Genomic DNA, 15571 nt, shown 5'->3' on the forward strand with positions numbered 1-15571 from the left:
AGAGAATTCTATTCACCCTTAGCACTCAGGAAGCTGCTAGGATACCTTGGAGCTGATGAAAATGCAGTTGTAGTAGAAAAGAGGATCACACAAAGTAAAAGACACAGAAGTCATAGCTCCTGATCTGACAAAGCACCAATGGCAAGCTGCCAGTGTGAAAGTCTGGGCTTTGCCAGCCTTTAAGGATAAGACATGCTTGGTATTTTTAAAATAGACTTTTGTGTCAACTTAAAAACGATACTTTGTGCTCAAACTGAATCCCAATCAACTTCAAGTACTTTCAATCAGTGAAGTTTAGGGATGGAAAAGACCTACTCCAAATGTTCTCATTTTACAAATAAAGATAATGAGATTTTGAAAATGATGTTAACTTTTCAGAATCATCTCAGCAATATAGAAAAAAACTGGATTCTAGACCTTGTGACTTCAGCCTTCAATTAATAGTTCTATTTTCTGTCATCTAGTATTTACATTCTTAGCATTTACTACTAAATGAGCTTTTTGTAGAATGTTATCATATAATATTGGTATTCCAAGAGAATAATGGGTAGGTACTTAATAATACAAGTGAAAATAGTATTGGTAAATCAAAACAAATGCTAGCGTAGCTTTGCCTTAAAATTGTGGTTAATCACGATCTAAATTTAATTAAAACTGCAGTTGTTAATAAAGAAGATATAATGATAATCTTTAAGATGTGCTGTTCTTTGAAAAAAGGGGACCTCTGGTATATACTTAAGAAAAATCAATCTGCTGGATCTGACATCACCTCAAGTGGCCATGTGAGAAAATATTTCAGATTTTAAATGTACAGTTTATTTTTTATCATATTTGGCATAGCCAGAAACATTTGTATAGTTACATTAAAATAATAACTTTTATCTGACACTATGCTATGTATAATAAAGTGTCTTTCACAATGTGGGTATTACTGTAGTTTAAAAGAGTAATAGGGGCCTCCCTTGGTGGCGCAGCGTTTGAGTGCTGGACTGCAAAGCTGCCCGCAGCCTCTGAAGTGCCAGTTCAATCCCTGGCCCCCGGGGAGGGTCCCACATGGCGTGACAGACCTCTCCTGTGGCGCCCACTGCTCTCCTCAGCAGTATATTTTGTCAGTCTGCCTGTTCTGTTCCCCACTCTGGCTCTGGTGAATTCTCTCACCCTCGTGTTTCTGACTGTACCCAGTGCTTGTATAAATAAATAATAAATAAATCTTTTTTTAAAAGGCAATTTTAAAAATAAATAAATAAAAGAGTAATAGGGTAAACATAGAATCACCTTGAACCTGTCACTACCTCTGTGAACTTCAGTGTCCTCTCTTGCCCTACCTGCCTCTTTGAGCTGTAAAATTAACACCTAGATATGAAAGTTCTTTTAAAACTACTGTTTTTAATTTTATTTCTTAAATGTCAAGTGACCTCATGGGAAATAATTTCATATATATTGTATATAAGGCCATTTTATATAACACAAGGTGAGATTATAATGTTTCACAGTTTTGTTCAAACATTCTTGAACATCCTCTCACCGCCCACACCTCTGGCCTGTACCTCAGTTCTTGTATGCATAAATAAATAAATCTTTTTTAAAAATAGAGAAACTCTTGCCATTTGTGACAACACAGATGAACTAGAGGGGATCATGCTAAGTGAAATAATTCAGAAGGAGAAAGACAAATACTGATCGTCTCAACCCCTTGCGCCACCAGGGAGGCCCCCACAACATTGCATTTTGTTAATAATACTTATGGCCCATTCATCTGAAATGGACCACAGTCCACATCTTTCTGTATTTTTTTACGTTTTTCTCATTGACTCCATTCTTCAGCCATTTGGTTCAACTTAAATATAATATGATCCAGCAAAGCAAGGCACCTGGACCTCTAGGCATGCAGTGATCAGGAACCTATCACATGTATATCTTATCGTAGTTCAACACAACAGAATAATTTTCTATCTTTTTCCCTAAAGAATATAAACAAGGCCAAAAAAAAAAAAAAATATATATATATATAACAAGATTGATGGAAAATATCTTCAAAAAGCTTTGTTCAAAAGTACTTTAAATATACCCATTTCCCCAATATATTTCATCTAAGATGTTAGCCCTACCAGTTAAATTTTGATATCCATGTCAGCTTGTAGGGTTTTTTAGTTTTTGTATTTTACACATATATCTTACCTGCACTTAATACCTAGATACCTTTTTGGCTGCATAAGCAATGAATGGGATGACTTCAAAAGATCTCTCTGTTGGAAGGTTGCACCTAATGTGAACCATTTTTAAACTTTTACTTTTGTCTCTTTCTCCTTGAATACTTGCTCCCCAGAGCCACTCAACCCCTTGAGAAGAAAAAAGATCTTTTTTTTTTTTTTTTCCCAGATCCAGTGAGAGAACCCAATAGTAAATGAAACTATTCAGGCTGAAGTCAAACCTAAGTTGCTATTGAGCCATTTGGGCTTTTTACCTACAGCTCTGTGAATATCCTGAGAGCCAATATAAGGTTTTCTTCTGTGTTAGTCAGGGATATTCTCCTTAAAAAAACTGCCAAACTGAACTTTGCCAGGTTGTTATCTGTGCTTGTCTGATAAACTTCTGTTGATACTGCAATGATAAACAACAAATAAGCTTTCTTGAAAACTTAGTTTGTACCGGTGCTATTACATAAACTGTTTTATTTGTATTATGCTACTTAATCCTCATAACAAGCTTTTATTATTTTTACTTTATAGATGGGTAACTCAGGCAAAGAATAGTTAAGCAACTTGTACATAGTTCTTTGTTCTAACAAGTAGTAGCACCAGGGTTTAAACTCAAGCAGTCTGACTCCAGAGTTCATACTCTTAATCTCTGTGCTGCATCACCTCCCAACTAGCTTATTTCGTCTAAAGCCTGTGAAGGTAGTCTCTTTGATATATCTGTTACCTCTCTTTGCCTCTGTCACCTCTGTATAAAAAGTGAAATGATGTCCTAGTTACAAATCATGCTATCTGGAATCTCTAACTTCACTGCCCTCCCCCAGCCTCACCACTCTCCTCCCCTTCTCCCCTTCCTCTTCCTTCCTCCTACCCTTCCTCCTCTCATCAACTAATGCATAAAAGTAAAGGCATGTGAACAAACTTCATTACCTCAAGAAATTAGAGGAAACATACTCTGCATCATTCAGACTTTATTTGGTTTCAAGGTACGACGAACTTGCTGAAGCTAGCTTATGCAAAGGGGATTTACAGGAAAATGTGGTGTTAAATGGAACCCAAAAACCATAATAAACCTCAAGAGGAACTAAAAGCGGGAACTAGATAATCAGAAACTAAGATCACTTCCTTTTTCAGATGTAACATGTTAGATGTCTACAGGGGAGAAAAGGAAACATTTCATTCCACCATAGGGTAAAAAATTTCTTGAAAAACAAGAGTGGACAAATGTCCCTCAAAAGGTACCTTTTCTGGGCCTCCCTGGTGGCGCAAGGGGTTAAGACACAACCTTTGACACTATCCGCAGCCACTGCAGCATGAGTTCGATCCCCAGCCAGAGAGCTTAGCCACGTGGCGCAGCAGACCTCTCCTGTCTCACCTGCTGCTCCCCTCAGCAGTGTATTTAAGTCAATCTGCCTGTTCTGCTCCCCATTCTGTCTCTGGTGAATCCTCTCACCCCCCACAACTCTGGCCTGTACCCCAGATCTTATATGCATAAATAAATAAATCTTAAAAAAAAAAAAAGGTACCCTTTCTGTCCTCCATCATTTGAAAGGAAATTCAAGTACAATACACATTGACACTTGCATGGATTTAAATTATTAACCAAGCAATCCCTTTAAGTTACTCCCTGCCTTCTTATCCCTCCATAAGACCTGATGCCTGGCATTTTGTCTTTTTCTCACATATTCATTTTCATTAGTCTTTTGTAGCCCTTCTAACATCTGAATATAAGATCCTTGATTTTGTTTCATCTGTTCTTCCTAGATCTGTGAATTTTGAAATCAAGACTTGGTGCACTTGTCTTTTCACTTAACTCAGGAATCTGCCTAATTTCAATCCCCATTATTCATTCTATTCCTTCACCCTTCCCTATTACTTTGCCTTCCTTGTTCTTTTTACTCTATACTTTTTTCCAATGAACACCTACTGATTCGTCATATTTCTAAAGGGCCTTCCCCACCCTTTCCTGTTAGATGAAGTCCATATTCTTGAGAATTCTGCAAAATCATGCCCTACCCAACCTATCCCAGTCAATCCAAGTCAAATCCTTCATTCTAGATAGGTCATTTTCCACACTTATTTATAAACTTACCACATCTTCATCATTACCCTACACTTTTGCAAGTGCAGTTTTCTTGCTTGCAAGGCCCTTTCTCAATGCTTTCTGTTAAAATTCAGCCCATTCATTACCAGTCTCAATTAATTTGAGTTATAGTCCCTCTAAAGGTCATCTTTCCGATATCGTGACAGACCAACTATCCAGATGTGCCTGGAGTTTCCTGGGACATGTGACTTTTAATACTAAATCTGCACATTTTTAGGCAAACTAAGAGATAGTACAATACCTTACTGTCTCTCCTTATGCTGCCTTATTAGAGCAAAAAATTTGTACAAGTACCAGTAGCCACTACTTTCACACTTGTAAAATTCTTTCTCCACAATAAGAGTTATGCTGCTATTGACACAGACCCTTTTGATTCCCAATTCATACAGAATATGGCATATTCTGTATTCATGCAAATGCCTTCCCAGTGAATACAGTGGTTTCATTTTAGGTTTGCACTATATCTAAAATCTTTTCCTTGTGTGTGTTAATTTATTTGTCTTTATTTTTTTCCAGCCCAGATGACTTACTCAATGCCTTGAATGAGGGTATCAGTCGTGCTGATGTCATCATCACATCAGGGGGTGTATCCATGGGGGAAAAGGTATGAAAAAACAGGGCTCATGAAAATTTGTCTACTGCATTGTCCTTGCATACAGTTGATTAACTGTGGTCTGGTAGACGTTCTGGTATCCATAGCAAAGGTCCTATAAAGCTGAAAATCTATGGGCTTATGAAATCTGTGGACTTTGTAACAGGGATACAACATGGATAGGTGAGAGAGCTTACGTCAAGAGCATCATAGAGAATCCCACAACTTGCAGAATAGTTTTGATGACCCTAGGAGATTTTTAGTTTGTTGCTCACTCGTCTTTACTGCATTAGAGACTGCTTTTATATGTGATATTTACCCCCAAGGTAAAGCTCCAAGATCCTTCCTGTTACTAAAATTTCAATTTAAAGATGGCTTTCCCCAACATATTTCCAAACTACGAAAGAACCCTTAACTCCCCACAGAGAAGAAAGAAAGGATTAGGCATTCCTTTGCCCCACTGACAAATAATTATAATCATAATGATGAAGATAAAATACAAATATGTATAGGATTTTATAGGACTAAGTATATTTGCATATGGTATACACTTAGTCCAGTAAAAAAATCGCAGTTTGAATCTCTCAGTATAATTAACATTATATATCTTAGTGAAACATGTTCATTTGTGATTATTATTGAGTTCACTGAAAAATGTTATAAAAACAAAATATTCTTTACCACAGTAACCAATCATATTTTTATTGATCGTATTTTAGATCACAAAATATCTTGCCAGTCTATAATCCTTTTCTATGTATCCATTTGTCTTTAATGACTAAACTGAAAAATTAATAAAAATTGTTATGTAAGTTTTTACTAAAATTTATATTTTCTGAGAACTTGATTTATTTTAAGCTAGGTCTTATGTATATGATTATTCTTCTGCCTTCCCTCTGTAACTATAAAACATAAAACTGCCTAAATTTATAACCTGACTTTGGTCAGTGAACTCTACTGTCCCTGAGAGCAAATGTCAGGATTCATTACCCTGAACTGAGAATTCTGCCTTCCATTTACAAACTTTAATTTAAAAGTGTTTGACAATAATGCATCAGCTACCAAAAACCTTAGAAGAAAGAGAGAATCTAAGTCCAAGACTACCATGTTAGATTACATCAAAGGGTGAAGGTGTTGAAAAACAAGTAGGTGTTCTTCTTACGGCGGAGTGCCTGGTTAGTAGTTTCCCCTCAAAGTATCCTATAAGTCTTTTGCCTTAGGTGAAGTAAATTGCTGCTGTAAACCTCTCCTGCAGTCACAAAGGCTAGGAGCTGAGATCTGCATTGTAGAAGATCTATAAGAAGTAATTGGCAGCATTTCTGTTTTCATTACCATGGAACTGCCTCTCTGGTGCTCTGAGTATCAAAAAAGCCAACCCTGAAGTTAGGATTATACTTAGATGTTAAATTTGTTATCTCCAGAGAGTATTTCATGCATAATTTATCTTGGTTGCTAATTAATTTGTAGGACAGTACCAATTTGACAACCTAAAATTTGTCTTTTCCATGCTTTTGAAAAGGCTTCAAGTATGAAGCATGTATTGGTTTGGCAATTGTGGCTCAACTGTGATAAGTAAGGGACATTTATCAACCTTAGCTTGCTTCTTAGTATTAACAAAGATGCCATTTATCTTAGAAGTTTTCTCATAAATAGTCAACATAGTAAAACATTGATTTTACTTATTTTATTCTCTGTGTGCTAAGATATATACATTAAACCTTTAAGTTACTAGGAAAGATATTTTAGGAACTGGACATCCCAAGATATTCCATAGGCACTAATGATTGTCATTGCTACATCCTTGAGTGGGAATGAGATGAGAAGAGAAACCAAGAAGAAAGACATAAAGCATAAATGATGCAAACTCCAACCAGTACAAGTTCTAGTCCCGAAAAGAATTCCAGTGTACCTCAATAGCAGAAAGAAAGGAAAGCATAAATGATAGGACATCTGCTTCAGCCCAAGGGCTAACCCTGAAAGGCAGACATAGAAAAGACAGGTACGTTAATTAAGGAAAGATCCAGAAGCATGATGATAAAGTAGCAGGCATAAATCTTAAGTCCAGAAACTCAGGTCTGTAGATTTTAATTGATTGAACTTAAATCTTATTGTGAGTACTTATGCTATGGAACTGACAAAAAATTTTAAGCCACTAATGGGGCTTACCCCCTCTGAGTGAATCTTACACCAAGAATCTGGGAGGGACTTGTGAGGCAACAGTGCATATACAAGACGCATCTGGTCACCAGTTTGCACTGAATGCATCTAGAGTGTACATGTAGTACCAGTAGATCTTAGGTCTTTGCTACTTTGGGTCATACTAGTAGCACTAGGATCATGGGGAGACTGTCTGTGAGACACACAAGCCTTTATCCACTTCTCAGCCAAGGAGACACCATTTCCGCAGTTGCTCCCTCAAATCTTTCCTGACCTCCACCTCACCCTGCCCCACGTAGTTTTTTCAAAGAGGTTTTCATTTTTTTAAACACTGAAGCCTTTACCCAAGAAATTATTCTTTGTAGTATCAGTAGTTTAAAGTACCTATGACAGTCCTTTTCCCTAATACTTTGAATTTCTCTTTATTGCAGACACAATTTTTTTTTGCAGTATACATCATTTATTTTTTCTCTAAATTATGTTTATTGTGGTCAAGTTAGTTTGCTTCATTGTATCTTTGGTGTTTATAGGTTTAAACTTCTGCAAATGTGTATTATTGTTACACCATGCCCACCACCAGGATTTCGTTTCCTGCCACCTTACTGAATTTATTTATTATTTCAATTAGTTTCTTTAGTGGCATCTTTAGAGTGTTCCATGTATATTATGTTATCTGCAAATAATGAAACTTTTACTTCTTCTTTGCCAGTTTGTATTCCTTTTATGTATTTCTCCTGCCTGATTTCTCTATCTAGACACCCAATATATGTTGAATACTAGTGGTGAAAGTAGACATCCTTGTATTGTACTAGATAAGAGAAAAAACTTACATTTTTTCACCATTGAGTATGATGATGGCTGTGGGTTTGTCATAGATAATCTTTATTATGTTAAGGAATATTCCATCTATCCTGTTTTTTGAAGTTTTTTATTATACATAAATGGAAATTGAATCTTATCAAAGTCTGCATTTATTTAGATATTTATATTTTTATCTTTCCTTTTGTTGATGTGATGAATTACACTGATTGATTTTCAGAAGTGAAACCAATCCTTTGTCCCTGGAATAAATCCCACTTGGTCAAGATTATAATCTTTTTGATGTATTTTTGGATTTGTTTTGCTGAAATTTTGTTGAGCATTTTTGTATCTATCTTCAGAGAAATTGGTCTGTAATTCTCTTTGTGATACCTTTGTCAGGTTTTGGTATCAGTAAGGTTGACCTCATAGAATGTGTTCGGAAGTTTCCCATCTTTCTCCACTTTTTGGAAGAGTGTGAATAAGATAAATATTAGTTCATCTTTGAAGACTTCGTGGAGCTCACTAGTGAAACCATCTGGGCCGCACTTTTGTTCTTTGGGAGACTTTTGATTACTATTTCAATTTCTGACTTGTGATTAGTCTGCTCAGATTTTCTAGATCTTCCTGGTTCAATCTTGGAGTGTTGTAGATTACTAACAATTTATCTATTTCATCTAGATTATTCAATTTGTTGGCATATAGGTGCTTACAGTAATCTCTCATGATCTTCTGTATTTCTTAAATGTCTATTATAATTTCTCCTCTTTCATTTCTGATTCTATTTATTAGATTTTTCTCCCATTTTTTTCTTAATGAGTCTAGCTAGCATTTTATCTATTTTGTTGATTTTTTTCAAAGACCTCTTTTTGGTTCATTGATCCTTTGGACTGTATTTCATTTAGTTCTGTGCTAATTTTTATTATTTCCTTCCTTCTACTGGCATTTGGCTTAATTTGTTCTTCCTTATCTAATATCTTGAGGTGAGGCTATTTGAGTCCTTTCTTTTTTCTTGCTGTGGCCTGAATTGCTATATACTTTCCTCTTAGTATCACTTTTACTATGTTCCATAGGTTGTGCCAGACACAAACTATTGACTATAGCTTATAGCAGGGCACTCAGAGCATCAGAAACTTTTTTATAGATGCCACTTAATAAAGTGATAAAATAAAGTTACTAAATAAAAGTGTTTATGTTTTACTGTAATCAATATCAGAATAGGAGATAAGGAAAATTCTTTTGAGAGATAAGGCATATAATTATTCTATAAAAGATTGATCAGTGTTTTCCCTGAAGGTGAAAACATATGCACATCAAGGGCATTGTCAAATCTTCAGGCACTTCTCAGAAAGCATAGAATTTCTAAAATGTTTGTATTAATGACACCTTCCATGAATAATCTAACCTGGGGCAAACTGAGTATCTCTTCTCAGATAAGACAGCTTTTCCCCTCCCATGAAACTCTTACAATGGTAACACATCAAACAAACCTAATAATTTCTAGCATCTATTTTTATAAGATGAAAGAACAAAGCTTTGTGATTTCCAAGGTCTGTTCAGGAAATTCCAAAGATAATTTTAGGTGTAAAAGATATTCTTTTAAAAGATATTATTTTATTTTTTCTAAATTTAGATCTCATCATTAAAAGGTAAAATCAAGAGTTACCAATAAAGTAGACATAAAGCAGAATAGTTTACACAAAAAGAATAATCTTTCCTCTCATAGGGAAAATATTAATCAATAATCCAAAGAAATGAAACTTATAAGCTTGCTAAAAGTTTATTTCTCAAGGTTGAGTTCAGATACAGGTATCATAAAACAAGGCAAATAAAACTCACTTTCAAAATTTGCCCCTTTTTTATATTTAAAACAAAATTTAACAGTTTACTTTAGAACAAAGAGTGGTCTCCAGATCCATAGAGGTCCCTGAAACCCTTTAAGTGGGTCTTCAAGGTCAAAACTATTTCAAAAAAACTAAGACCTCATTTGATATTATTGTCTCATGACAATAAGTTGTTCAACATATGACCATATGATATCTCATTAGACTGAATGCTGAAGCAACTGAGAATCCAACTGAATTCTATTAAGCTAAATGTTACAGACTTTCAAAATTATGAACCAATGTATAAAAATAAATTACTTATATTAACATGAAATGACTATAATTGCTGTTTCCAAAATACCAAGAAGTAAATAATTTTTAATTTATCACATTTTTCATTTTTAATATTTCATGGCAATTTTTTTTAAGGTAACATTGATTTTGTATACTATATATGATTCAGAGGTATAGGGTCACACCTCTTCAGTTGTATGTAACCACACCACACCCACCACCAAGGCACCCATATTCTTCCACCATAGTTCATTTGGCCCCCTCCACACTCTGCTGTCTACCCTCCCCCTTCCTTTGTGATACCTTCAATTCTACAGTCAGACTTCTAGGGCTTGTTAATTGGTTCAGTTCTGTCTGACCCTTTGTTTTGTTTCTCTATATTCCACATGTAAGTAAAACCATCCAGTATTTGTAACTCCTTCTGACTTATTAGTTAGCATCATCCTCTCCAGTTCCACACATGTAATCACAAATGGCAAAAGCTCATCTTTTTTTTATAACTGAGTGATATTCCATTGTGTATATATATGACATCTTAATCCTCTCATCTGTCCTTGGACACAGATTGTTTCCATAACTGGGCTATTGTGAATAGTGCTACAGTGAACATAGGAGTGCATATATATCCCTTCAAATTAGCATTTTTGCATTCTCAGTTTCTAATGCTAAATATCAATAGATATAACCCACATAAGCAAAAGCTGTAGAAATCCTTAACAAATTTAAATATAAGAGTATGCAAAGGCTCCTGAGACCCTTTTGAAAACTGGAATACACACTCATACACATTTTTTTCCTTTAAAACAAGAGTACACAGTTATACTTCTCTGTCGTTACTGCTCCTAATGTAATTGTAGTCCCCATATTCATTATGCAGAATTTAGAAAATGACCAATTTCTATTTCACAGGGAAAACTAGAGAGCATAGATAATTTAGAAATCACATGTAAGCATTATAGCAGACTAATAGAACTCATAAACACATGGAATACAGCTTTCTCCAGCCACACACATTCCTTTTGTACCTTCTTAATGTAGCAAAGATGAACAAAGAACATTCATTAACATGACCCAAAAATATAATGTATCTGTAGCATATAAAAATAAGAAACAAAGTAATTAACTTAAAAACAAAAGCATATTAACTTTAAAATTCATGTTAATTAATCAAAGATCTAATATTTAATCTTACTTGAAAATCATCTAGATATCTGATGATTATTCGTGATTATTATCAATTTGAGATTTTAAGTTTCTTAAAAACTTAAAAAAAATAGTTTTACACAAAACTATTTGTATGCTGACAGACTATAAACATAGTTACTACTTAAAAGGTTTTTAGAATAATGGGTTCAATTTCACTGAACCCAGTTTTACATTTTTCACAGTCTTAAATATTAATAAGAATAATGTCAACTTATTTGATGAAGAAACCTATACAAATTCAAGAAAAACAAACCCAAGTAGAAAAAAATGCCTTTGTCTAATTATATTTAACATTCATAAATAAGAGAAAGAATATCTCTGGGTTTTCTTAATAACCAAAATAATTGAGGTAGTTTTATTTACCAAAGATTTATCTTAGTTATGAGCACTTTGATTCTTAAAATTATTGGAATTATTTTAGTGCAGCACATTTATAATATTATAAGTTAAATTTCCTTATTATCTGGGAACTTAGGAATATTATGTTTATAAGAACTTACCTCTCTAAGTCAATCAGAACAGAAAAACTTTAGTTTCAGAGACAATATAATTGTTTTTGGTGTTTTGTTTTGTTTTGTTTTGTTTCACTAGCAAAGGAAAATTTGTTATGGTTCTGTGATCAAGACTCTTCTCCCCAGAACCTACTAAAACTAGAGAGTAGGTGAGAGAATCTCATGTCCCACTACCCCAACACTTCCATCACATTCAGATTCAGATGGAAAGGAGCCAGGATATGGGGACAGTCTGGGTCCAGAGCACATGACAAGGAAGGCCAGCTCTGCATGATGATCTTGTAGGCATATAGTTTATGTAGCCTCCAAAGATAGGAAAATAATTCACACTCAACATAGCAAGATAAACAGATGGTTTGCTATAAAACCAAATTCCTCATCAAATGCCACGAATGACCATGCACAGAAATAAAAACAGAATCAAAGAGGACAAAAATGGAGAACCCTAAAGGTAATATAGCTCAAGTTTTATTCCTTCGTGGCATTCATTTCAAGAACCAAGGAAAGGTTTCCCCAGGTTTAAGGCACACAAAAAGTGTACTGTTCCGACAAGGAGATCTACCCTTAAAAAAAGGACAATAACCTACCAAGTAATGATATTATATGTTCATGTGATTTTGGTTTATTATCTAGCTCCTACTTAGATGTACTTTCTGTGGGAGCAGGGACATTGTCTCCTTTGTTCAAGGTTATATCCCCCTGTACCTAGTTTGGTCATCAGCATATACCAGAAGGTGCTCAGCAAATATTTATTGAATGACTGAATGAGTAAGTAAGGAAAAAAGAGATAAGGAAATATTTGTCTTAAGTAAATTAACTTCAGTAATACAGGTGTTTCTTTTCCTTTCAATCTAATTTATTTTATTTTCTAAAGTTTTGAAAATATATTAGAATATTTGAAAATAAAGTGATTATTTTTCATATTTGCAGGACTATCTCAAGCAGGTGCTGGACATTGATCTTCATGCTCAGATCCATTTTGGCAGGGTTTTTATGAAACCAGGGTATGCAAATAATCTTATTATCGCATATATGGGGTTGACTTGGCTTGCTTTGACTAATAGCTTATTTATTAGTAATTTATAATTTATTGTAGAATTATTTTTTTTAAGATTTATTTATTTATACAAGCACTGGGTACAGTCAGAAGCGTGGGAGGGTGAGAGAATTCACCAGAGACAGAGCAGGGAACAGAACAGGCAGACTGATGAAATACACTGCTGAGGGGAGCAGTGGGCACGGCAGGAGAGGTCTGTCTCTCCATGTGGGACCCTTGCTGGCAGCCAGGGATCAAACAGGCACTGCAGAGGCTGCGGGCAGCTTCACAGCCTAGTGCTCAACTACTGCGCCACCAGAGAAGGTCCAGAATTATTTATTCTAATAAAATAAAACATTATATATAGTATTAAAAATCTTTTCAGAAATGTAACTTCTATTTGAAATGGGAATTCATTTTCCTTATGAATCACTGGGTTTGCTATAACCAAACCAAAGCAACTTTTTAATTGGATGTTCTATTCTCAGAATTTACAGATTATGTAAAATAATTGAACAACAAAAAATAAACAAAGCAAAGCAAACCTTTCCAAACCTTTTTTCCCTTTACTACCCATGTCTACTTCTTTCTTTCTCCTTTTCTCTCCACACTGCTTCTTTCTCTCTCTTTAAAAATATTTTAGGGCCTCCCCAGTGGCGTAGCAGGTTGAATGCAGTGCTGTGAAGCTGTCCACAGCCTCTGCGGCATCAGTTTGATTCCCGGCTGGCCAGGGAGCTACCCACATGGCACAGCAGACCTCTCCTGCCTCGCCCGCTGCTCCCCTCAGCAGTGTATTTCTGTCTTTCTGCCTGTTCTGCTCCCTACTTTGTCTCTGGTGAATTCTCTCACCCTCCCGCACCTCTGGCCTGTACCCCAGTGCTTGTATAAATAAATAAATTTTTTAAAAAATTTTAGTATGAAAATTCTTACCCACACACATAAGTGGGGAGAACAATGAAACTTCCATGTACTCATCTCCCAACTTCAGTAACTATCAACATTCTCCTGTAAATCTTTTATCAATCCCCTTCTTACCTTCTTGGAAGGACAGAAGCCTAGATTGTTTTAAAGCAAATTCTAGACATCATGTCATTTTTGTATATATCACAAATAATAACAACAGCTTTCACTTATGTAATCACATTAGTATTATCTGCCTAACAAAATTAATAGGAATGCCTCCATATCATCTAGTACTATGATCATATTCAAAATTCTCCCAAATGTCAAGAAAAAGAATGTCCTATTTTGTATTGTTTGGATTAGGATTCAAGCCATGTCCTCTTTTACTATATTTGACCGTTAAATCTTCATTAAATCTGAACATTTACTCCCACTTCTTCTTTTGTTAAGTCATTGACTTCTCCTAAGAAATGGATTTGGTTGACTGCTTCCTGTGGTGGTAATAAATTTTCCTCTCACCAATATATCTATAGACTAGGAATTAGACATAAAGGTCTGATTCACTTCAGATTTAATTTTTTTTCCTTTACAATACTTCATAATTAGTATTTCACAGTGCTTCTTACTGACTCCCACAAGGAAAGAAAAATAACCACATGCCAACATCTTGCACATCACCTATGGAAGAACTGATGGAAATTCTGTAATCAGTTATAAATCCTTAAATAATGACAAATATTGGTGTGCTGAACATGTGCGGCCATATCTTTAAGCAGTAGTTTACATGTTCAGATCCCTGTTACCCTATACACTTTTGATACCCCCATTCAAAGGAGCATTCCAGCATGCCTCCATCTTGTCAGGGCCAACAGAAATAATACTTTAATTCAGAATTATATTCTGATGCCTGCTCATAAGAACCCTAAGAGAAAATGGCCATGAGATTTACCAGTTGTTACAAGTAAGATATGGGAACTATCTGCAAATTCCAGAAACCTTTTTTTTCAGTGTGAGGCAGCTCTCCTAATATCCCTGATCTATCAGGTACCTTGTGTCAGTTCTTGATAGACATCAGGCTTTTACTGCCATGATTTTACCACTTAAAAATGAAGGTGTGATCAATCCCAGAGGCTTTCTCCACAATTTGATAGAATTTATATTTTCTGGTATTTCTGTAGTTGCCCCTAGGCTCTTTGATTACTGAAACTGTTGAATTGGAATTATTCTTCTTTAGAACAATTTTATCTTAAGCAAATATGCTGTGGATACACAGGCTTTTTCCCCCATTCCTATGGCAGTGCTAATTTGATTAGAATAGAGAACATCTGCAAAGTGTGTCAATGTGCTACTCACACATTATTTTCAATCTATTGTTTACTTAACACTTCAACTTCAATTCATCAGTTCCAAATGTTTTTTCCCCTTTCCCAAAGTCATAACACTGTGATTTCAGTCATTGTATAAATGCCATTACATTTTGATCACAACAGAATTGAATAATGGTGTTGAGTTCAAAGGAAATAGCTTTTCATTTAAACCATTTAAACAAAAACTTCACAGCCTAGCAAAAGGACACTCGTGACAACAATGCATGATTTTAAAATAAAAATATTTTGTTGTGATAGAATATTTTAAAATGAAGGCCTCCCTGGTGGTGCAGCGGTTTGAGTACAGCACTGTGAAGCTGTCTGCAGCCTCTCAGGTTTGATTCCCAGCTGGCCAGGGAGATACCCACATGGCACAGCAGACCTCTCCTGTCTCACCTGCTGCTCCCCTCAGCAGTGTATGTCAGTGGATCTGCCTGTTCTGCTCCCCGATCTGTCTCTGGTGAATTCTCTCACCCTCCCGCACCTCTGGCATGTACCCCAGTTCTTGTATAAATAAATTTAAAAAAAAAAAAGAATCCTTTTAATGATTCACTTTAGGAAAATCATACTATCTGCCTATA

At 35.3% G+C, this 15571-nt stretch overlaps 1 protein-coding gene across 9 annotated transcripts in view; it reads left to right on the plus strand.

The window, feature by feature from the left end:
• The window catches only part of GPHN (gephyrin), a gene marked incomplete at both ends in the record, with an annotated part of 440211 nt that overhangs the window by 412936 nt on the left and 11704 nt on the right, over positions 1-15571 (plus strand). For all 9 annotated transcript variants that reach the window (XM_084239836.1, XM_084239843.1, XM_084239839.1 and 6 more), the window contains 2 exons: positions 4816-4903; positions 12615-12688. In XM_084239836.1, coding sequence (XP_084095962.1) covers positions 4816-4903; positions 12615-12688 — 162 coding nt within the window. The remainder of the gene's footprint in view (positions 1-4815; positions 4904-12614; positions 12689-15571) is intronic.

Source organism: Talpa europaea, assembly GCF_964194135.1.
Source record: "Talpa europaea genome assembly, chromosome: 8".
Taxonomy (NCBI): Eukaryota; Metazoa; Chordata; class Mammalia; order Eulipotyphla; family Talpidae; genus Talpa; species Talpa europaea.